A 21,838-nucleotide genomic window follows, 5' to 3' on the forward strand; every position below is an offset into this window, starting at 1 on the left:
AATAGAGAAACATTGGATCTTTCTCTCTAGTTTCATACAGAGACAATAATACAAATACATACATAAATACATAATAATGATAATGTAATGATAATAAAACACTGATTGTTGTTGTTGCTGTGATTTTCATTATTATTAGAGTAGCCTAGGGATAGGCGCAGGTCTAGGGAGCTGCCTCGCTGCAATGGAGAATCTCAACAGCAGGGAAAAAGGCGGGAGAAGGGGGCAGGGCTTTGCCTCTGGAGGAGGAGGAGGAGTGTGTGTGTGTGTGTGTACACGCACACTGGCGTTTGTGTGTGTGTGTGTGTGTGTGTGTGTGTGTGTGCATGCTCATTAGGAGACAGCTGGGGAACAGGCAGCATCGTGCTGAAGCAGCTCTGCATAGAATGGTGGATCTGAGCATCACGTCTCCTCTCCCATCCCACTGTCAAGGTAAGATAAGAACAACAAAAAAAAGACAGACATAAAGAAAGAAAGGAGACGGACAGATGGAGGCAGAGGAAACAGGAGAAGGAGAGAAGGAGAAAAATGGAGATGAGTGATGATGAAAGAGGGCTGAGAAAAAACCTCAAGAGCTGGGATGGAAGGGTAGCACTGATCTGATTCAGTGCTACTAACATGTATAGTGAATAGTGTGCCGTGTGTGCATGTGATCAGTAGACAGGCAGCATTTCTTTGAGACTTACATGAGACTTATGTGCTCCTTTGCAAGAATATGTGTCCTGGTCAGAGGCATTGCAGAATGGCATGCACCACGAGAAAACACCAGTGGATGTTCCTGAATCAGTTATTCTAATTAAATAGCATGACAGTGTCTTATTGATTACAAATGTGTTAATGTGTGTGTGTGTGTGTGTGTGTGTGCTTCTGTCATCCATATCAAAGCCGACTTTCATTTACTAGACATTAGTATTGCAGGAGAAATGTATTCATGTTCACGTCATCCAACTGCTCAGGCTTTTTTACCTGGGAGGCTGATTGCTAGATTGCTGTTGTAGTGGGGGTTAATGTGTATATGTGTGTGTGTGTTTGTGTGTGTGTGTGTGTATGTGTGTGTTCATGTGTATGTGTGTGTGTGTGCACTCCATATGTGTGTGAGTGCCCTGACGTGTTCCCTGTGCTCCTGGGCCAGGCTCTAGCCCTCTTCACCTGCACTGAGTGCTTATGAAGGACCACCAGGGCATCACCATAGCAGACCGCTCCAGGAGCTGAGGGTACTCCACTATCTCTGGACCAATGGCGAGGTATCGCCGAGCAGCGTACGCCTTGGCGCTCCTGGTGTGTTGCTTTTCGGGCTCTTCTGCACTAGGTGAGATCACGTTTACCTGCTATTGAGTTTGCTTATGTGACATTATGGCCGTGATTTAACATAGGATTTAATGCAAGTATTGTGGGTAAGCAGAAGCGCGAAGCTACGCATTGAATGTTTTGGTTGCCTAGCTGCCCTATAGCCCCATAATGCATTGTGTTTTGATCACATGGTTTCTCACAATTCACAATTCTCATCTCTCTGTCTCTCTATGAGTTCCTCATCCCACCAATTAGATGTGATGACAGCTTTTCTTTCTCCCTATCTGGTTTCACTCAGTCCTTTTCTCTCTGTCCCTTATTACATTTTCACCATCCTTCCTCCCCCAATCTCTTCTTCAACCCTTCCGTCTCGACTCAGTTACCCCTCTTGTTTTGCTTCTGCCATCTGTATTTCTCTCCCTCTGTCTTCTGTGTCTATGGTTTATCTGTCCTCGCGTTCTGAAAGTACCTGCATAGCAGAGACATTATATGTATTTTGGGCTGTGATTAAGAGCATAGTTATCAGTACAGTTCTCTGACTCTATTACATTCCCAACTGATAAGCAAAGAGCAGTGGTCTGGAGAATTTGGGAGAATAAGGATATTTCACACACTGTACAATTATACTGCTGATCAGATATAGTGTTTTGATTTTGCAGACACAATGCAAAAGAATGGTTGTAAAAATGGTTGTAATGACTATGTGTTTTACATTCTTCAAAGTCTACCTTGAAATTTGCAAGAAAGGAAAAAAGGCAGGATGTACAGACATAAAACATAAGCGCTACACGGACATAATAAAAGATTTGGCAGTTTTACAGTGAGAGTCAAGCCCTGAGGCTAACCTGCTGCAAGAACACCTCTCTCTCTCTCTTTCTTTCTCTCTCTCTCTCTCTCTCTCTCTCTCTCGGGCTCTCTGTCTTTCTTCCTTGCTCTTTCTCTTAAGAGCTATTGGTTTTTTGCTAAATTCCTTTCAAATGACCAACCTCATGATGACCCATGTAATAATTATACTCACAGAATGAAAATGCTTCCTCGCAAGAACTCTTAAGAGTGCTGAATCAAGAGGTATACCTCCAGAACTCACAACTGGCATGATTCTTCTGTAACTGCTGGTAATTCTTCACAAATGATAAACACAACACAATAATAAACAAAAAATATTTCACAAACAATGCTTATTTTGAGGCTTTAAAAAGTACCGTTTAAAAGCATATCCTGTATCTTGCAAAAAGGGACAAGGAAAAATGAGCTCTTGACCATTTGAAATGGCACTCTGTTTCTACGAGTGTAGCTGGATTTCTGGGCTGAAGGGTAGGCTGCAGCAGCGTGTCCAGCCAGGCAGCATTACTCATTCCTCTGGACAGGCAGTGCCGAGGTCTGGCTCACAGGAGAGCATGGAGATGGAATACAATCCTGAGTCTGTTCCACATGGCCGCTTTCTGATCTGACCTGGCAGGAAGCAGCAGAGATTGTGGTACAGCAGCACTCTTAAAACAGTCTGTTTAGGCCTAATATGTTGTTTGTTTTTTCCTACTGGCCTAGAGCCAAATACTGAACCAGCCTTAGTAGTTTCATACAGTGGTGAAAGGAGGTGTCAGTTGGTGATTGATTTTACTTAGTGGTGGTCTGCATTCATACTGTATACCTTTGAAAGACCCTGAAACATTATTCTGTCAGCTACAGTATCAGCTGTGTTGTTACAGTCCATTACTACATTTCATGGAAATGGTTTGCCCTAGATGACATGTCCCCAGTTACAAATTTGATCTTGTGGCTAATAGTATTATACTACTGGACAGTAATGTATTTTACTGCTTAGGCTATTTGTCATTGTCGCTTCCTCAATTATCACCCTTAGTCTGGTCACAAGTCAGATTTAAATATTAAGTCCTGTTTTTTTTTTAACAAAATACTAAATTGTAGCCTAATTACAAAGGTGGGGAGAGCAGTATAGTGAGATTAAAAATATATGTCTATGCTTAGTTAGACACTCTTCAAGTAAGAAATAACTGCACAATGCATCTAGATAGAACATCCTGCTACTGATCACATGAAGGATGCAGCAATAGGGAGACAGACATGCCTCGGTCTGATGCCAGCATGAATCTGCGCCAAAGGTGAATCTCACCAGGCGAACAACGCAGGAGGAATGGAAGGTCACTCCTGAACATTCAGCAGTCAAACCCCATGCTGAGAGACCTCTACCGCAGCACTGAAAGAGTGATGACGCTCTCAGCGTTTATGTGTGCTTTGCTTTTATACTGCAATGAGGATGCAGAGATTATTCTAGCCCTTCTGTGTTCACTGGAGCTAAAAGAAAGAGCTCATTCTCACCGCTCCTGCAGTCGGTAGAATTCCCTTTAAATGAAAATGAGAAAATGGGGTTTGGGAGGTGTGTGTCGAGAGATGATATATTTGCTAATCAGTAGCACATTGATCCAGGAGGTCCAGAAATGTACTCTATTGACCCACCCTCCTAATGGGGCATTTCTGGAGACTGGGGCTGGATCCAGCGCCCAGTCACCCAACCTTGAGATTTACAGTGGATCCGAGTGCATAAGAAATAAACTCATATGCATATTAGGGTCGATTTAAGACACAGCTCTGATTTAATATGGCAAGAGCTGCAGTCAATAAAAAAATATTTATTTTTTGCTCTCACATTGGGTCTTTCAGTGACTGACCACTGCAATAATGTGAGTTCTTACCCAGAAGCAAAGCCAGTACACGCTCACACACGCTAACACACACACACACACACATACACACACACACACACACACACACAAAACAGCCTGGATCATATAAGTATTTTATGTCTTTTTTTGTTTTTCCCGGGTTGGTCAGACACTCAGACATCTAGCACCCGAAGGCCATAGTGTTGGAGAGTCGGGCTGAGCAGCTGTCTGTGCATCTAATACCTCTAGCTGACAGGTTGTCCTTGAAGCACCACATGTCTCCCATCTTTCGTGCATCTGTGATTTATAACACCTCCAGCCTGTACCTATCTCCTCCGTGAAATCTCTATGGGCAACATTAGGCTGCTGCCACTACTTGCCAGCGCTTGCTCGTACACACAGTATGTAACCTAATATAGCCGACAACACATTACATATCCATCTCCCACTGCGCCGGTGTTAATTAATGACAGCGATGCATCTCTCCCTGTGCTTTAATGTACTTACAGAGACTATAACACACTGGGCTTTCCTCCGGCTAATCCAATTCCAGGAAGCCAAAGAGGCAAATGAAATGAGATCAAAGGATGGGCCTGCGATTTGGGACTTCAGTGTTGAGATCCAATCAAACACAGCCGACTGAAAGCCATCAGAGTTGGCTGATAGCAGGATCATTAAAGTCACAAACACACACACACAGCATAATACAATAAAGTCCTCGTTAGATTTTCATATTCTGAGCTATTTCTGTACAGCAGAGAGAAACAGGCCTGCGCCTGAGTGTACGTGAGCAGGCCTCACGAAAAACCTTTTCTTATTTTTTTTTGTTAGTTTTTTATTATCACATGGACAGATGATCAATTTAAAATGTTCTGGATGAGCTTACAACCGTAATCGTGTACCACTCCCATACCTCTACCATAATTCTCCTTGACCCCTCAACCCCAAAAGGAGGCCAGTGAATTCAAATTAATTCAAGTGAATTCCCTTAGGATGTGCCATTGGGAGCAGATGTTTCCACCATCCATGGGAAAAGGTGACCATGTTACATGCAAAATTATTTAATGATCCAAACAGATTTTGTATTACTGTGACAAACCCGACACTCATGAGTTAGGGAAAAAAAAGGATAGCTGTAGAACTAACACAAGCATGCAAAAAGTAAACTGTTGCATAAAGAACTAAAATAATAGACATTAAAGACTTTGTCACAATATAATTCTCTGTAGCACAAATTAGACAGATTACAAGGTAGATTTATTTGTACATACTCACAACGTTCCATGACTGGATCTAAACATTCTTGATGTGGAAGTGTAGCAGTTGATTTTGGGTGTGGGGACTTGCTGCTGTGCTCACTGCAGTGCCTGTGTAGCTAGAATCAAACATGCGATTTACTGCATGTTGGTCAGCAGATTAATGGTGTTATTGATTGACAAAGTCTCATTTACATGGTACACAAGTCACTGGTCATTGTTTTCCCTGTGAGCACATGGTTGTTGTGTTGGCCAAGTAATTGGATCTTTGTTTGGAGATGTCCATCCATCCTCCCTCTCTCTCTCTCTCTGTCTCTCTCCCTCCTTTCGTCCCATCCTTAATTGTGATTGAACATAGATGTAATTGAGGTAGTTTATGTGCTTATCTGCAGGGAGCCCCACGTTGTCTAACAGATTTCCATCCATCCTCTCTCTCTCTCTCTCTGTCTGTCTCCTCCTTTTGCCTCCTTAAATGTGATTGAACATAGATGTAATTGAGGTAGAGTTTCTGTGTCTCTCTGCAGGAAGCCCCAAGTTGTCCTCCTATGCCAGGACAGAGGACCAGCTGTTCAAAGACCTCTTCAGCACTTACCAGAAGTGGGTTAGACCAGTGGAGGAGCTCAACGGAACAGTGAGGGTTAAATTTGGCCTGGCTATCTCACAGCTCGTCGATGTGGTGAGGAAGTGACACATGACATTTACAGGGGCTACAGACATAGACATAATATACATAGACGCCGCATCGACCGCTGCTCCCTACTAGCGCTGACGAGATTTGGAGCCGCCATCTTGGACCGGTCATCCACTCCACTCAGTGTAATCTGTTTGGCCGGTGCAATGAGCTGTCAGCACACTTAATTAATCATATCTCACTGAATACCGAACAGATTTTCACGCGTTTTTTTTGCTGCAAAGGTCATACATGTAGCTATGATACAGGCCACATTGTTCGAAAATACAAAATACAACCAATAGTACGGTAATGTTAAATCTTACTTGTGAAAAGTAAATCCCCCTGAGTATGGTCCGCCGATTTGAGCAGGAACATGCTGCACAGTGCTGTCATCTTGTGTTTTCTGCTGCAACGCAATGAGGAGTATGACAGGTCCAAGATGGCGGCCGCATTACTTGTTTCCAGCAGCCAATGCGGCGTCTATGTATATTATGTCTATGGCTACAGATGCACATACACATTTGTAATGAAGCAGGAAGAGCCAACAGTCACTCATAGTACCTATCACAACAAAGCTGCTTTTGCAAGTTGTTTTATTGTACTTTTTATGTCTGTTGCCCTCAGGCCCGGGGTGGGTAATCGGGAGAATCGGGAGAATTCCCGGTGGGCCGCTTTACTTTTGGGCCGGTCGAGGATTTTTTTTTTGACATTTGTCACGTTAGTCTAACTTCTCTTAAAGTAGGCTACACGTTCCGCATTCTGTGCATGGCACCGTTGCCTCTGCATGGGTTGTAGCCTACCGTGTGAGGGAGTTCTCCCCCCCCCCCAAAAAGAGTTGGTTGGGTCCATATAGCCCGTCTTTTCCAAAAACTATCACTGACAACTGTAGTCCGGCCAGGATATTGCCATTTAAAAAGTGAAGTTGCAACCCTCAACTGATGTTGATGTTGTGTTTTGTCATGTCATGTTGTGTTTTGGCCTGATGCGCCACCCTCTACCTATCTACTAATCACGAAGTCAGTAGTGTTTTGGCATCCGGGTTGGCAACCTCGAGTCAGGGGGGAGGGGGAGGGGATACACCGCTCTACAGTAATTTGAAAGTGATTGCAGTTTTGGCCAAAATTTTACATATGGTTCCTTTAACTTGTGGAATAGTGGAATATTTTTTGTTAACTTCTCAGTTGAAGTGAATTATTATATAACCTTTACACATTTGTTGAACCATGGTACTAATAAAAACTACAGGATAGTAAGAGCTGAAATGTTGCTTCATTTATCCAATTTCCACCACTATGGAAAACGTGGGCCGGTCTTGGGCCTGAAACTCCCGGGCTGAAAAGTGGCCCCACTCCGGCCCTGGTTGCCCTTGACAGAGCCAAGCTCATTACAGTAATGTATCACTGTAATTTGTTTTATCCCTGACAGGAAACATTAGTGTGAATCACTAGGCACTAGCTGAGGCTGAGTGTTATTTCTCGGAGTAGGTGCTCAATGACCTTTATTCGTCTGCATTCACTGATATATTTAAAAGCTCTCTCCTGTGACAATTTGCCTTCCTCTCCAGAATGAAAAGAACCAGCTGATGACAACAAATGTCTGGATGAAACAGGTACAAACATGTGATGTCCCTTGTGATAAAAAAGGCAGTGCTTGACTAGAGGCATATTAACAACCACAGGAGAAATATGTATCCATTTGTGTTAGATTGGGTTTTATGGCCTTTTGTGTCTAATGGAGCCCTCTCCTAATTTACACCCACCACTCCATGCTCTTTTAACAATCCTCTGCAGCAGACTGCTGTGATATTTAACAGCGCGTTTGCTTTAATCTTTCATCCATCCCATCATGCCCACCCCCACCTCCACACCAACAGCACGCACACCCACTCCCCACGCTGCAGTCTGACAGCTTTATTCATCTGCTGAGATTGCCTGTGCCCTCATTGGCCAGACAGACATCAGTCCCCAGCAGAGGGGTCGATGGGTCACTTGCTGTTGAGGGTGATGACAAACAGGCCCCCAACAGGAGAGAGAGGGGAGGGGGGAAAGGGGAGGGGAGTGCTTTTGAGAGAGAGAGAGAGCTAATAATAGATTAATTTAAAAGACACACACATACATATCAAAGTGGTTGTTTCATGGGAGGTTAGCAGATGCAATGAGTAATCTTACAGATGAAGGAAAGAAGATGTTATTGAAACATGCTGTTTTTGATGATACGGATCTGTAGCACCTTCCGGAGCTGGCTAAAGGTGTATTATGTGTAGGAAGTGCCTACTTGGAATGTCAATGAAATATAGTTGGTATTACAGTAATGTCTAATTTCAGATACCTGCTCATGTATGTGCTAGGGAAGTTGACAGAGTCTGTCAGGGATATATGGTTGGTCAGAGATATGGACAGCAGTTCACATGCAAAACCCTAGAGATAACGATGATGAGTGGATGCTCTCCACACATATACATTAATCAAATGATTTTACTTGTCATTTGATTGAAGCCGCTAAATACCACTCTTCCTGGTCTGAAATATCGATTTAGGCAAAAACCTGCCTGATAAAAATAAATGCTAATTTAAAAGAAAATCTGTCATATGCAGTACTTTAAAGTGGCCTAATTAGTTAATGTCTAGCATATTCCACAAGAGGCATCTTGGTGATATCTGACTGCTAGTTTGGTAGTAATCATGAAAAATTGTCAATGTTCTGGCAGGAATGGATAGACATGAAGCTCCGCTGGAACCCTGAAGAGTACTTGGGCATTACCTCCATCCGAGTCCCCTCCGATTCCATATGGATCCCAGACATTGTGCTTTATGACAAGTAGGTGGCGCTATTAGCTGCTGGAAGAGTGAAGCCCTCCTGATACCAATTCCTTTCAATTAATACTTGTTTCCAAAGAGAATGAATGAATATGAACAGTGTTGGACTGTAACACATTACTCAGTATTACATTATTGCTGTAATGTAATGACTTTCAGTACCAGGGATTGCAATGGCAAACGTAATACACTAATATAACTTAACATAGCCTAGAATAGAATAGAATAGAATATACTTTATTGTCATGCCTGCATGAAAATTGTCTTTGGTCTCACTGATAGGAATAGTATAAAACACATAGGAAACATAGAGTAGACACATTCAGTCCGTTACACACAGACATATAGCCACAGGATGAACACAGCACATCACATGTATCCCCTCCCTCTAGCTCACACACACATGCATACACATCAGATACAAGGCAAAAAGCACCAGTTCCAGCCCATTTGTAGTGCTCTTGGCTACACCTCCCTTCTGTCTAGTTTTTCCATTGTTTGTTGACCATGGAAATTGCATTTGGAATAAAAGAGTTTTTGTATATATTTTTCCTTGCCATGTGTACTCTGTAGCGCCGCCCTAGGGGGAGCAGCTCAAATTCAGAATGGAGGGGGTGTGTGTCATCATCTAGTATGTTCATGGCTTTTCTGTGTACTGCAGTGCTGTATAGATTATCTCGTGTTTTTTGAGGTCGCCCTATGATTTTCCCTGCCATTTTAACAATTCTGGACAGCTTGTTCTTATTGTGTAAAGTCAAGTGACCATACCAGACAGAAATGTTATAAGTAAGGATGCTCTCCACTAAACTGACATATATCCTCTCAAGAATATTACAGCTGACTCCAAATCCCTTCAATTTCCTAATTAAAAACAGTCTTTGGCTGGCCTTTTTGCTTATAGCATCAGCATTTTCAGTATAATTCAACTTATCATCAATGTATGTTCCCAAATACTTAAAACAGTTAACAATTTCAACAGTTTGATTGGTTAATGTCAGTGGTGTTGGAGAACCTGTTTGATTAAGAATTAGCTCCTTTGTTTTACCTGCATTGAGTAAAAGTGAGCTGGTCTTACACCACTGTTCTAGCTTGAAAACATGTTCTTTTTTTTCTTTTTCTTTTTATTTGCAAACATCATTGACATTACAGAAAATGCAACACTACGACATGCACATGAATACTACATACGACAAACAGACGTACATTACATAAACACATACTGTAACTTAACAAGACATCACATTGACTTGGCTTCCACAAACATAACACAACATAACATTAATAACAGAAAGGCTAAGGATGATTTGCGTCCAGGATGATTACAGATATGATTATCAGGGATGAAATTGATGACCGGAATGAAAAGAAGGGGGGATGGGGGGGGGGGGGGGGGTGCGGATGGTAGCTCTAAGAGTGTGAATGAGGTGGTGTTGAGATGGGGGTGGGGATGGGGGGTGAGGGGTAGTGAGTATGTGAGGATGTATGTGTGTGTGTGTGTGTGTGTGTGTGTGTGTGTGTGTGTGTGTGTGCGCATATAAGGCTGGCTTGCTGTTGGGCCAGGAGGAGAGAAGCTGGAACATAGAGAGGGAGTGTTTCAGAGGAGAGGAGTTGTAATTATTCTATTAATGATAAGTATAATAATAGGAATAACTGATTGCCTGGTTGATTGCCTGACTGATTGCCAACCTGGGCACCCATTAATGGCCACAGTTCCACCCAGCCCCCGCAGTTATACTGCGACGAGCTGACAGAGGGGAGGACCTGCGTGCCACCCATCGCCCCAGGCCCCCAGCATATGCACACATCCCCCACTACCACGACCAACCACACCTCGCCCCCAGACCTTCACCCAACACGCCACTCTTGACCTAAATATGTACAGTATGTGAATGGCTAGGTTGAGGGGTCTATCTAGAGTGTAGCATTAAAAGAAGTGGGCATGCATGGTGAATATCTGTCAGGATTTCCCCATGCACACCACACTTACCCTGTGTAAGATGTATGCCTCCTCAATATGTGCATTAAAATAAGTGAGGCATGCAGATAGACACCTGATGAGGCATCTACCTGCACTCCACTCTTACCCTAGCCTGTTTTGTAGTTTTTGTTTATGTATGTCACCTAACATGTAGTGCGATTAAAAGAGAGTAAAGCGTGCTGTGTGCTTCCAGGGCAAGGCATGTGCATGAGCGTATGAGGAGGGTGCACACCGGGGGCCCAGGGCCAATAGATAACCCAAGCTTGAAAACATGTTCAACATAATCAGATATACTGTCGTCCTTGTGAAACAGTCCCACCAGTGCCATATCATCTTCATATTTGAATAATTTAAAAGTACTATGATGTAGTGTCATTTCATTTGTATGACACAGAAAACAGGACAGGAGAAAGAACACATCCTTGAGGGGCCCCTGTATTAAGTACTATTTCATTAGAGGTCATGTCCCTGGCACACACTCGCTGTGGGTGGTCAGTTAGGAAGTGCTTGATCCAGTGCACCAACCCCCCATCCACCCCCATGTCAATAAGTCGTTGCAGGAGTATGTGAATTTGCATTGTGTTGAAGGCAGCAGTAAAATCAACAAATAAAATCCGTACATAAGTATTGGTGTTTTTTTGCAAATGTTTGGAGACCATGTTAACCATGGTGAGAGTGGCATCCTCAGTCCCTCTATGAGGCTTATAGGCAAACTGTAGAGGATCAAGATGTGAGTTCAGGGATGCGGTAAGGTGTTCGGATACAACCCTCTCCATACATTTGGCTAAAATAGGGGTCAAGGCAACCGGACGGAAGTCATTCAGTTCTTTGGATCCAGGTTTCTTTGGGAGTGGCTTGATAATTGATAATTTCCACATATCCGGCACAGTACAGGTGTTCAGTAGTAACTGTTGCTAGTTCAGTGGCGCATGCCTTCAGTGCCCTTCCACGGAGGCCATCAGGTCCAGGCGCTTTATGTGGGTTGATTTTTGAGAGGCATTGTTTAACTGCCTCCTCTGACAGCTGGATTGTGGTGGTTTGGGGTATGTTGATGCAGACAGTATTGCATTTGTCTTTACTATCAGAAGAGTCAAACCTTCCATAGAAATTATTAAGTTTGTTTAAGAAGGGGAGGTCCATGGTTGTACATTTGCTTTTTGGGGGCTCTGCCCATCATTTTATTAAGCCCTTCCCAAGCTTGTTTAGGGTTGCTTGTGCAGAATTGTTCCTCCACTTTATTTTTAAAATCAATTTTAGCCTTCTGTATCTTCACCCTAAGCTCCTTCCGTATGTCTCTGAGTTTCTCAGTGTCACCCCCTAGGAAAGCCTTCTTTTTCTCATTAAGGCAAGTTTTTAGGTCTTTTGACAGCCATTGCTTAATTATTTGGAAATATAACTATTCTTTTGGTTTCAATTGCAGATTCCTCACAGAACTGTATGTATGAGGTGATACAGTCTGTTAGCTCATTGGGGTCTCTGCATGAGTCGAAGAATAAGTCCCAACTTGTGGTTTCAAAACAGCATTTTAACTTGTCCAATGTCTCCCCATTCCATACTTGTACTGTTTTTATGGTGGGCCTTTCGCGCTTTACTAGCTGTCTGTACTTTGGCAACAGGTGTATAACGTTGTGATCTGATTTCCCTATAGGTGGGCGGCATCTCGCTTTTTAAGCATGCTCTATGTTGCCATAACAGTGGTCCAGGATGTTAGATGCGCGAGTTGGGCAGTCTATGTATTGTTGTAGAGTTGGGAGATAAGCTGACAGGGAGAGTGTGTTAAAGTCCCCTAAAATGAAAACGGGTTGGTCAGCTGATCGGGAGAGCGCGTTATTGAAACAGTCTAATATGCGCTCGGCTGCCTCTTTGTTGTTAGGACCAGGCACATACACCAATATGACAGTCAGCTGCCCAAACTCTCGGGGTAAGTAAAATGGTCTGAATGAAACCACTAAGATCTCATAGTGTCTTGTGCAAATCTGTTCTGAAACAGTGAATTGCGTCGCCCATTTATTATCAACCAGCATACAAAGGCCACCTCCGATAGATTTTTGCGACTTAGCCTTGTCTCTGTCTGATCTGATTATATATCCATCAACGCTAAAATGACAATCCCACTTCAACCATGTTTCAGTAAAACAAATGAGGTTACTGCATCGGAAGTCCTCCTCATATTTGATGCGAAGTATTACCTCATCCAATTTGTTGTTGAGCGATCTTACATTTGAAAGGGTGATCACTGGTAAGGGGTGCAACACCGGCTCCCACGTCTCCTTAATCGATTCCGAACCCCTCCTCTGGATCCGCGTTTCTTCTTATTTGGTTTCTTAATCCTTGATGTTAACAGTCCCAGCGGTAATATAAATCTAGTGTTCAGATTACTTGCGTTAGGGCGACAAGTGAGAAGAAATTCACGGGAATAACTAATGCGGGGCTGGGCAACCCCATTGTTAGTAGGCCCATTGTCGGCGTTTGCCTCGGATATCGTTGACAGGAGAGTTACCAGAGCGATATAAACAGCGGAAAAGTTCATGGTCCTTGATATATGATGTGCATACGTTGAAACAACTTCAAAACTACTTCAAACATACATTAGGACGAACTAAAAACAATAAAAGCGACAGAGACGAACGGCAAGGTGAGACACAGGGTCAGCAGCAGAGCCGCGAGAGCCGCTAGCAGATCGTTAGGTCTGGTGTCACAGGTTGAGAGGCATCTTTTTCCAAAAAGTCACCCAATTTGTGTATTAATCCTCACTCACCTTGTGTGACAAACTCGATCAGAAAACCCAGTAAAAATCTATTAGCATTTTTTTTTGCATTTTTATATCCTTTTCCTAATTTACAAAGGTCAATACACTTTCCCTGGTTAAAAATCTTTTTTTCTTTGATTTCCTTTAAGGTTGGATTTTTCCTAATTTTTCCTCATGTTTTCATTGAGAAACTAATAAATAAAATGACTCATCTGTACCAGGGGTGCCAATAGTGCTGTTCTATAACAATAAGAACATGAAGAAATGTGTTTATTTTTGCCTTGATGCCTTGAACAAATGTATTTATTTACACACCTAGTTAATTTGGCAACCCTTCATAATATTAATGCAAAGTTGCTGTTTGCTCTTGCAGTGCAGATGGTCAGTTTGAGGCCACAGTCACCAAAACCGTGGTGAGATATGATGGTACCATCTCCTGGACCCCCCCTGCAAACTACAAGTCCACCTGCACCATAGACGTCACTTTCTTCCCCTTTGACCTTCAAAACTGCACCATGAAGTTTGGCTCCTGGACATACGATGGCTCTCAGGTTGAAACCTCTCAGCTTTTTCTGATTTTACTATTAGTCTTTACATTGTAATTAAACTAATTTAAATCGTGGTGTCTACCAGTAATACATAAATGAGACAAAATGGTGTGATTGGATAAGGCATGAGAAAAACTTTTCATTTCATTACAGTAGCCACCATAATAACATTTGCCAAGGCTTTGACCACTAGATTGCTAGCCATATAGAGAGCTTGAGGCATGAGTTCTGCACTTCCTGTTCTGCTCTGCAAGATTACTGGAGTACAGTCACTAACATGGTGATTGTATCTTTAACCTCTAGGTGGACATCGTCCTGGCTGACGTTCATGTGGACAAACGGGACTATTTTGACAATGGCGAGTGGGAGATCGTCAAGGCGACGGGCAGCCGGGGACTGCGGATGGACGAGAACAGCTACTACCCCTTCATCACCTACTCCTTCCTCATCCGACGGCTGCCGCTCTTCTACACACTCTTCCTCATCATCCCTTGCATCGGCCTGTCCTTCCTCACCGTGCTGGTGTTCTACCTGCCGTCCAATAGCGGCGAGAAGATCTCCCTGTGCACCTCGGTGCTCGTGTCCCTCACCGTCTTCTTGCTCGTGATCGAGGAGATCATCCCGTCCTCCTCCAAGGTCATCCCGCTCATCGGCGAGTACCTGGTGTTCACCATGATCTTCGTCACACTGTCAATCGTCATCACCGTCTTCGCTATCAACATCCACCACCGCTCCTCATCCACGCACCATGGTATGGCGCCCTGGGTGCGCCGCATCTTCCTGCACCGCCTGCCCAAGCTCCTCTGCATGCGCAGCCACGTGGACCGCTACGCCACTACCACTAGTGGGCAGCAGCGAGCAGGCCGGATGGGCCTTGGGGGCTTCACGAAGGGGCTGGAACAGGAGGACACCACTCCACTGCTCTCCTCCAGGAACAACCTGCAGGCTGCCCTGGACTCCATTCGCTACATCACTCAACACGTGGTGAAGGAGAACGAAGTGAGAGAGGTAAGGCATCTGTCAGTGTGCTGTGTGTAACCTACAGTCAAAATTATTTTAGGCAAGTCCCTCCACTCAACGGCCATATTGCAACACTTTTTGGGCACTTATCGTGCATCTATTTCAGCAGATATGCGCGTGCGCAAGGCTTCACGACACCAATCTTGCTCCAGCGGCGAGATCACAAAACATGATTGGCACGATGTCTTCACAACACACCACATGATTGGCTCACTGTATTCACAACACAACACATGATTGGCTCAATGTATTCACATGTTATCGTTTTGCTGTGGAAGGGGTGGGATATGTGTAGACAACTGCCATATTGGTGTTACAAACTAACCCCATGCATTTCTATGGAGGATTTTTTGAGTGCTGTGTCTCTTCATTAGAAAGTCTGTGCTACAGTATCCTATATATTATACAGTATATGCCACCTGCATACATATATCCATAGATTATGTTGGGTTATTCTATGGTAATATTGGGTGTTGTGGAGTGAGGTACAAATAGACCCCATTGTTAAAAGTAAACTTTACATCTGGATTTACAAAATATCAGGTTCCAGATATTTGAATGTACTGTTTTCAGGTAGAGGTTGTTTTTCTATAGTAAATAGGCTTGCTGTGGCAAATCCCCTAAACACAAGGAATCTAACTTCTCCTGTGTATAAATGCCAGGTAATTTTTGTGTCCTCTCTTGAAATGTTCAAGACATTTATGAGCAAATATCTTTCTCTGTGTAAGTCTAAGTGTTGGAAAATCCTATGTGAATCATGTCAGTTTCAGGAGATAAATTATAATAATCTGCTTTTACACTCTGTATGATCATTATAATCACTGTTCATGTGTCAGTTTTTCTCAGAGCAGTAAAAATATCTCACCTTTGGGTGTTCATGGTTGTCTTATTTCCTTCCTCAGGTGGTCCAGGACTGGAAGTTTGTTGCTCAGGTTCTGGACCGGGTGTTTCTGTGGGCCTTCCTGCTGGTCTCGGTTCTGGGTTCGGCTCTGCTCTTCATCCCTGTCATTTACAAATGGGCTAACATCATCGTCCCAAGCTACAACGGCATCAGCAGTTGAGCCGCATGCCTGGGATCATATTGAGATTGTAACACACTGTGCAGTATGCCAATACCATACTGGTGAACCAATGCATCCAAAGCACAAGCACCATATACACTCATGATGCTCTTCTTCGAATGGATCTCAAGAGTTCTCAGTGACAGAAAGCTCATAATGTGTGTCACTGTAACTAAGCTGCGTTCATTCAAGCTGTGTTCACTATAGGCTGGCGGTGTGTGATGTACCAAGGCACTTTTTTTCTTATCATGAACATATCAATGTATATCAACAGAAAGAGACAGACAGCTCTATAAATTAGGTGGCTTGAGAATGGTGGTATCAAAAAATGCCTGGAGAATTTTGCTTGTGATCTAGAAGTCACAAAAGTGTCATGACTCATGTTGTTTTGCTTTCTGACCTGTTTGGAAAATATGATGGATTTGGATGGAATTAATGGTGCAGCCCTTTGACTTCAGAGAAATTCTCTGACCTATTTTTGTCTATCTGTCTGGTGTGTGTGCTCTAAAAAACAGTGCCCCTGCCCAGCCTTGGCTCTGACAATGAAACACGAATGGACCAAACCATATATTATATTCCAGCCAATGAATAATGGTGTTTCAGGAACATGGGAGTGTATTGGATTGGCTGTTGAGCTCCAATATTAACAGTCTTTCACCAGGATGAAGGCCTGTACTTTTAATATAGAAGCTAGGATGAGTCTGGGTGCAATTGTGTCAGTGAGGATTTGGTTTTACCTTTTTTGCACAAGGTACTTGTGGGATGTTCACCCATTGCTTGACAGTGCACTGACTGTGCACCGGAAACTATGCTCTCCTTTTACATGCCTTTGCAGGATCTTGCCTTGTTGTTGTACAGTTCAAATGTAATGCTATATGGAGCAACCAACAATGAAACAACCAAATAATGAATGTATCACTGTTATAAAACAACAAGAACAAAGACAATAGTGAATGTCATATGATTACATTCTGTATCGTCCTGCAAATAGAGCTCTTATTTATAAAGATGTGTGTATTGTTAGATATGTGGAACACACTCACTCTGATAAAAGCCACATTTTTCTCAGTCTTAACCAAAGGCTCTCTCACTGTCTCCTAAGTGACATTATAATAAAGCTCTTCAATTATTCATTTTGCCTTCTCACAAGATGAGATCCCTGTGCTGTGCTTAGCCAGTCATGCTTTGTTTGATAGTAACCAATATTGTGTGTGTGCACGTGTGCGCGCGCATGTGTGAGTATGTGTTGGGTATGTGTTGTGCAGCCATACTATTTTCCGTTTGAAACAGCTGTAGTCATATTCATCATCAGTCATGGTCATATTTTATAAGAAACAGTTACAAGCACTTTATCATAACAAAGTATCTCATCACAGGCACCTGAAACCACAGTGTATAAGCTATTTTATACAGTCTATGGTGTCTAGTCAACAAGCAGACTAAAACATCAGAAAGAAGAGAGGGTAAATATATTTATAGGTGTAGCCTGTTAATGACTATTTCACAGTAACAGAAACAACAGGGAACCATTCGTGTCATGGTCACGGTTTCAGTGGCAGAGCCGGAACAAAGGGGCATGGACCTCCAACACAAATACACTATAACTGTTACATAAGCTCTAGAACTATTGCTAAAAGATAATCTTTTACTTGTATTGTAAGGTATGTGCTGTTATCACTAGGAGGTGCACAATCAGCAGCATGCACCCACACATCCCACACTGGAGTGGAGGTGGGCATTGGCTTCAGTAGGAGTGCTGTCAGTCACACAGAAAACCTAAAGAAAAAACAATAGGGCACAATGGGTACCCCTAGTGGTGAAAGAGTATTAGAGTAGTGACAAAAGTCAAATACTAACCACTTGATAACTTACTGTACCTCCTCAATATTTACAATATAAGAAAAAAAAAATCACATACACCTGAAGACTGGGTCAAACAATTATTGCTACACACATGAAGGCTTGAAGATATGACATCTACAGTAGATATCACGTTTTCTGTTAGATGTGCAAGTGATTTCATATCCATTTAATTGATGACTCCTAAAATGACAAGTCATTTCCATACACAAAAAATAACATTCCAGGTATATTGAAATGTTTTCAAATATTATTTCATACACTGCTGCTCAAGCAAAGATAATCCTGTCAGTTCAAGCCAGATATATGAAATTAAACCCCTCGGCCTCCTACCTCCTACATGCTATTTATTTACTTTATGTGCCCAATGTCCCATTAGTGAAAACAAAACAAAAAAACAAGAAAAAAACAGTGACTGTTACTTTAAAGTTTTCTGTTTTCTGGTTTTAAACATGTTAATCCCATCTTAACATGTCACAATACTTAGGTCTCTATTGACCAACAGAACAAGTGTTAGGCTTGCTGCAGAGTTGAATGAATCCACCCCTCATAGAGTTGCAAACTTTCAGTAGGAAAACTTCTGCCAAGGTAAGTCGTTTTAACTCTTCTACATTTAAAAAGCAAATCTCAAACTTTGAAATGAACTGCACCATAATATTCTTTCATCTAGAACTAATCATGACAAAAATACATGTTTTTTTTCACTGCAGAATACAGTATATGCAAATATACAAATATTTACTTTAAATTATAATAAATAACTGAGCAAGATATACACTAGTATGAATTATGCTGATGCTTGGAAAGATGAATGTTATTTGTATACCTTTATTCTTTATGTGGGATTTGAAAAACAATGACTGTTTACTTTTTTTATTTAAATTCAGCATAATGACAGACCTTATGGTGAGAGGCTCTCTGTCACATCCTCTTCTTCTGCCTCTCCTCTTCTTGTTTGCTTCTGGTTGCCATGGAGGGAAGATACTTGTGGCACCAGTGGAGGGAAGCCACTGGGTGAACATGGACATTGTGATAAGGGCTCTACACGACCGTGGACATTCCATCACTGTAGTACGGACGACCAAGAGCTGGTACATCAAAGAAGACTCGACCTACTATGACTCAGTTACAGTGCCCGTTGAAAAGGCGTTTGATGAGGAGTTTGTCAAACCAATTATTCTTCAGCTAATGGACATTGAAAGGGGAAAGAGTTCCATGATCAATTTTATTCCTCTTCAGCTACTTATGTTCTCAGCCATGTATGATCTCCATGATATAGCCTGTCAAATGGTATCCTCGATGTTTCAGGACAGAGCCCTAATGCAGCGTTTGAATGAGAGTCAGTTTGACCTGGTTCTCACTGACCCCTCATTTGGTGAAGGCATTCTGCTGGCTCACTACCTTAAGCTGCCCTTAGTCTACAACGTGCGGTGGGTTACTGGTACTGAAGGACACTTGCACCTTGCACCTTCACCGGTATCGTACATACCAATTACAGGATCAGGCCTGTCTGATAAAATGACCTTCTCACAAAGGGTGAAAAATATGCTTTATCACCTCCTTGTGCTGTTTCAGTTTAGGTTACCAATTCAAGCACAATACCAGGCAGTCTGTGATAAGTATTTTGAACCTAAAGTAGACTTTCATGAGCTTGTGCTAGCAGCTGATATTTGGCTGATGCGGGTAGATTTCGTGTTTGAGTTTCCACGTCCCTCTATGCCTAATGCTGTTTACATGGGTGGGTTCCAGTGTAAGCCAGCAAAGCCTCTTCCTCACGACCTGGAGGACTTTGTACAGAGCTCTGGAGAACATGGAGTTGTAATCATGTCTTTGGGTACTTTTGTAAGTGAGATTCCAAGTGACTTGGCAGAAGATATAGCAGCAGCTTTTGCGGAGTTGCCTCAGAAAGTCATCTGGAGGCATATTGGAGAGAGACCATCTACCCTGGGTAACAACACCCTCCTAGTGGAGTGGATGCCCCAAAAAGACCTACTAGGTCACCCTAAAATCAGAGCCTTTGTAGCCCATGGAGGAACAAATGGAGTTCAAGAGGCCTTGTATCATGGTGTTCCAGTTGTGGGCATACCTCTGTTTTTTGACCAGTATGACAATCTGTTGCGACTGAAAGAGAGAGGAGGAGCTAAGATGCTCAGCATTGCCACCACAAATAAAGACACGTTCCTCCAGGCTTTGCAGGAGGTGCTCCATGAGCCGTCCTACAGGGAGAACATGCAGAGACTCTCCAGGCTGCACAGAGACCAGCCAATGCAGCCCCTGGACCGAGCCCTCTTCTGGATTGAGTTTGTCATCAGGAACAAAGGTGCTGCTCACCTGCGCACAGAGTCCTACAAGATGCCTTGGTACTCCTACCACTCTGTGGATGTGGTTGTATTCTTACTGGTTGTGGTTATCTCTGTTGTTGTGATTTCTTTTGTTGTAATCAGATATACATGCTTTAAACTGTTAAGAATGAAGAAAATAAAACATGAATGATTTCCTAGCTAAGCCATAGAATGAGATATGATATTGACTTGATGTTGACAGGTGCTCACTGAATAAACTGGTTCGACCGTAAATAATGCCAGTTGCCAACCACTCGGTTGCGTTGCACAGTTTTAAAAACGAACGTTAAGGGTTGTTTTAAGGACATGTTTGTGCATGCCCATAGCCAGCCACTCTGAAAAGGTCAAAGGTGATTCAAAACGAGTCAGAAAATCGAGACAGGACCCATCGTCAAAATTTCGGTGTCCACCTCTCTAGTTCATCCAAAACAAACCAGAAAAGGGACTCAAAGTGCTAAATACTGGAATTATCCTTTAAGCTCAAACAATACAGGCATACACAATTAACAAACAAGACACAGCTGAAGAAAATGGAACACCTAACAAAAAACAAACAGAAAGAATGGGTACATCTAGTGGTGAATAAGTGTCGGGGTATTAACAAAAACTCCTACATGTACATATCCTGACAACCTCATACCATACTTCAATACTTCAGAGATATTCAGTTTCACTCAAAAGTTTGGACACACCTACTCATTTAGACCCATATAAATGATGGGTCTTCCTTTTCTGATTATGTTTTACATTACAAAACAAAACTGGAAAAGTCAGAGCTAGATGTACCGCAAAGTGGTACAAAATATGGCCACACAGTCCTGCACATTCTCTTCACAAAAATAAATCACGATTTTCAATTTGTCTCCATCTCCTACTCCAGCCACTACTGCTGCAACTTTTATGTATGTAAATGAGTGTGTGCATAGTGTGTATTTGTGTTTATGTGTGCTTATGTGTGTGTGTGTGTGTCCGTGTGTTCGCTTGTGAGTGTGTATGTGGGGGCAATGGGGTGTGCATGTGTGTGTATGTTTCTGTGTGTGTGTGCGTGTGCCTGCATGTGTGTATGTTTTTATGTGTGTGTGTGCGTGCATGTGTGTGGGTGTGTTTGTGCGTGTGCGCGTGAGTGTGTGCGTGTGCATGTGTACATGCCTGTGTGCGTGCGCATGTGTGTGCTCGTGCGTGGGTGTGTGTGCGTGTGTGTGTTTGTGTGCGTGTGTGTGTGTGCGTGCGTTTGTGCATGCGTGTTATAATGATCCTACACAATTTTGTGCAGTTTTGAACATGTCAGCCAGAGTTACCTGCAATTACAACGCCTCGTTTTTGCTTTTTCATTTTTAAATAGGTGGCACTATACCTCCATTGAGTGGATATGGGATGGGTTGACATGGCCCCATGGCATCGCCCTTTTGGGGCTCCGTACAAATGCAACTTTCCAGGCAGATTGATTTTTTTTTTTAAAACACTTCATCCATAGTTGCTCACTTTCACAACCTAATATGCTAATCGAAAACGCGCTAACCAAAAGTTATCAAATTAAACCTCCCGACCTCTGTCTGCCTCTGTC

At 42.8% G+C, this 21,838-nt stretch overlaps 2 protein-coding genes across 2 annotated transcripts; both read left to right on the top strand.

The window, feature by feature from the left end:
* The first annotated feature begins 309 nt into the window (after positions 1 to 309).
* chrna5 (cholinergic receptor, nicotinic, alpha 5) lies at positions 310 to 17,162 on the top strand. The gene is made up of 8 exons (XM_042062242.1): positions 310 to 432; positions 1,133 to 1,309; positions 5,752 to 5,903; positions 7,465 to 7,509; positions 8,608 to 8,717; positions 13,817 to 13,994; positions 14,295 to 14,999; positions 15,914 to 17,162. The coding sequence occupies exons 2-8, from the start codon at positions 1,237 to 1,239 to the stop codon at positions 16,070 to 16,072; spliced, it is 1,422 nt and encodes a 473-aa protein (XP_041918176.1). The 5' UTR covers positions 310 to 432; positions 1,133 to 1,236; the 3' UTR covers positions 16,073 to 17,162.
* Positions 17,163 to 18,849: 1,687 nt separating this feature from the next.
* LOC121682196 (UDP-glucuronosyltransferase 2B1-like) lies at positions 18,850 to 20,425 on the top strand. Its single transcript, XM_042062243.1, has one exon. The coding sequence runs from the start codon at positions 18,953 to 18,955 to the stop codon at positions 20,423 to 20,425; it is 1,473 nt and encodes a 490-aa protein (XP_041918177.1). The 5' UTR covers positions 18,850 to 18,952.
* The last annotated feature ends 1,413 nt before the right edge of the window (positions 20,426 to 21,838 follow it).

The sequence above is a fragment of the Alosa sapidissima genome, chromosome 14 (assembly GCF_018492685.1).
Source record: "Alosa sapidissima isolate fAloSap1 chromosome 14, fAloSap1.pri, whole genome shotgun sequence".
Lineage (NCBI taxonomy): Eukaryota > Metazoa > Chordata > Actinopteri > Clupeiformes > Clupeidae > Alosa > Alosa sapidissima.

Bases quoted from the DNA above. Each gene is read 5' to 3' on its own strand.
- chrna5 (XM_042062242.1), top strand. From the start codon at position 1,237: ATGGCGAGGTATCGCCGAGCAGCGTACGCCTTGGCGCTCCTGGTGTGT. The intron at 7,510-8,607 runs GTACAAACATGT...ATGTTCTGGCAG, and splicing joins CAAATGTCTGGATGAAACAG to GAATGGATAGACATGAAGCT. The intron at 13,995-14,294 runs GTTGAAACCTCT...TTTAACCTCTAG, and splicing joins GGACATACGATGGCTCTCAG to GTGGACATCGTCCTGGCTGA.
- LOC121682196 (XM_042062243.1), top strand. From the start codon at position 18,953: ATGGACATTGTGATAAGGGCTCTACACGACCGTGGACATTCCATCACT.